At 33.2% G+C, this 2,575-nt stretch overlaps 1 protein-coding gene across 1 annotated transcript; it reads left to right on the plus strand.

Moving 5' to 3' along the window:
- The first annotated feature begins 1,077 nt into the window (after positions 1-1,077).
- Positions 1,078-1,456, plus strand: LOC107001837 (auxin-responsive protein SAUR22-like). Its single transcript, XM_015199798.2, has one exon. It carries the CDS (start codon positions 1,096-1,098, stop codon positions 1,381-1,383), a length of 288 nt encoding a protein of 95 aa, XP_015055284.1. The 5' UTR covers positions 1,078-1,095; the 3' UTR covers positions 1,384-1,456.
- Positions 1,457-2,575: the final 1,119 nt, after the last annotated feature.

Consider the following 2,575-nt stretch of genomic DNA (forward strand, 5'->3'; position numbering starts at 1 on the left):
AGCACTGTTTACCTAAATCCTATCTAGCTCATGTCTATATATCAAAGTTTATATATTTTCTTAAAGAGGCATCTCACTCAGAACTTCCATAAATTATGAAATATTCACAAAAATTAGATCAAGATGTGTTCAGACTCTCGACATCATCCTAGTTCGAAAAAACATTCTCGAATCATGAAGAAATTTTAAGATAAAAGAATCAAGTAAAGAACAAAATTATACTTGCATTGTATTATTAATAAAATCATGTTTCTTTCATATTTTATATGTGATTAAAATTTATTTTCTATCACTTCAATTTGTTGCAAATAATCTCTTATGCTACTTGTTTTCCCAACTTGCATTAGGGAAGACATTTTCCTCATTTTATGACACTTCTCACCAATTAATCCCTCTACCACCATACTAAAATTGATCTTTAATGATAATTAATTAGCACTCTTCTTAAATGTTCCTAAAATGTCCTAAAATTTATAGTGATATTGAATTACTCAGCTAGGTAGGCAGACACCACTTCTTTTGCAGTCATCTTGGAGGCTGTCTTGATGCAAATAGTTATTATTACTAAAAGTGGAGTCACATGCATGTGTATGCATACTTCAATAGAAGTCTATTTGTTAAAGGAAATAAAATTTAATAAAAGCAGAACATGTCCAAATTACTTCAAAAAAGGTCTATGAATTAACAGAAACCTATTTATAGTGAAGCACTATTTCCAGATGTTCAGCATAGTAACTTTGATATTCACATCCTTATCGATCACACAGTAGTACGTATTGTTATGAAATCGTTGTACGATCAGCTATTCCGATGCATCAACAACAAAAATGAGGCACTCCATAATGCAATAACTGCAGAACACACCTAGCAACTTGATCACATCAGTCTGATGCATTAACAAGGTACTATACTACTATTGAACATATTGCATTTTTTAATTTATTGAACTTTAGGACCAAAGCCATGTGAGTTAGCTCTCCCCCATAGCAACAATGTATGCTAGCAACTATATAAATATAACTTATTCCTTGTGCAAACTTCAGTGCAAGTGTTAGTTCAATATAAATTACTCTAATATTAACATATCAACAAGTCATGGGATTTCGATTGTTACCTATGATTGTCGGTGCAAAGCAAATCCACAAGATGCAGTCTGTTCTTACAAGAAATCATTCAGATGTTCCAAAAGGACATTTTGCAGTTTATGTAGGTGAGACAGAGAAGAAACGATACGTGGTGCCAATAACATACCTGAATCATCCTTCTTTCCAGAAGTTGTTACGGAAATCAGAAGAGGAGTTTGGATTTCATCATCCGATGGGTGGTCTAACAATACCTTGCAATGAGGATGATTTTTTCTACATCACTTCTCGATTGAGTTAATCATATGTAGAACTATGAGATAGTACTGTTATAGAAATCAGACAATTTTGAGTTTAGAATTTTCATCTTGCTAGGCAAGAGTTGTAAACTTTTGTACAAAGTTAGCAAAGAATGCAAATGAAATGTTTACAATTGTTTGTTGTTTGCTTAAAATGGATAGCCATATTCTTTATCTGTGAAAATATCATGTATTCTTTTATAATAGAACTGCAGTACAAGATAGCTCGTGTGCACTTCAACTAATTCACGAAACAGTTTACTATCTCCACAAGCACAGCGTAAAATGTTCTACGTGATATCTTAAGATATGCAATCTAGGCTTTAGTTTGCAATCAGTTCAATAGTTTTTTGAAATGAATGAATCTCTATATATGTCACGGTTTTTATATATGAAATAATTTCACATGGAAAGTAGAAGTTATTTTAGGATGATTATTTGATCTGTGGAAAATCTTGATTGATTTGTTAAGAGGAATATTGATAGTGTTAGAGCTGTATTAAGGCATCAAAATCTGATGCTGTATCTTAATACAAGCCAGAGCAAATCTGTTTATTAGTACTTTTTTAATACTAAAGCAAATCTTTATCACTAAATACAAGATAATATGCATAATATCTTACATGTGGACAGTTAACAAAAAGGCCACAGGAATGACAAACGTCCTATCGATGATTGGATAGTCGAGCATATGCCAACCTGCAATAAGATGACATGATAAATCTCATATGTACTTTGACACCTATGTGACATGTGCTCTGAGATGAAATGTAGGAAAGGACAATACCTCAAATTGGTTTGGGCAGATATGTTAGGATGAACAACTAAATCATTCATTTTGACAGCAGAAAATGAACCAATCTTGATTGAAGGCCAAAATACGAGATAATTCACAGCGCCTGAACAAGAAGAATGCAGGTGAGTGGTGTAATAAAATGAGCCAAGTGGCACTGCTTTGCTTGTAGGGAACTTCTATCGATAACCAGCAAGGACGGCTGCAAATACAATAATTGCATTCAAGTACTACACCAAACAGCAAAGGCCCCAAATATGCCTCATCAATAAATCTGTTTCCAGTCTGAAGACTGAAATGATAACCAGTGAGACAAAATTTATCTCTGTCACTTCTCAGTCGAATGTCATTTCATTGTCAATTAACAAAGGTATACAATCCTAGCTCTTCAACCGATACCA

The sequence above is a fragment of the Solanum pennellii genome, chromosome 10 (assembly GCF_001406875.1).
Source record: "Solanum pennellii chromosome 10, SPENNV200".
In the NCBI taxonomy this organism is placed as follows: domain Eukaryota; kingdom Viridiplantae; phylum Streptophyta; class Magnoliopsida; order Solanales; family Solanaceae; genus Solanum; species Solanum pennellii.

Coding starts and splice junctions, on each gene's coding strand:
- LOC107001837 (XM_015199798.2), top strand. CDS start 1,096: ATGGGATTTCGATTGTTACCTATGATTGTCGGTGCAAAGCAAATCCAC.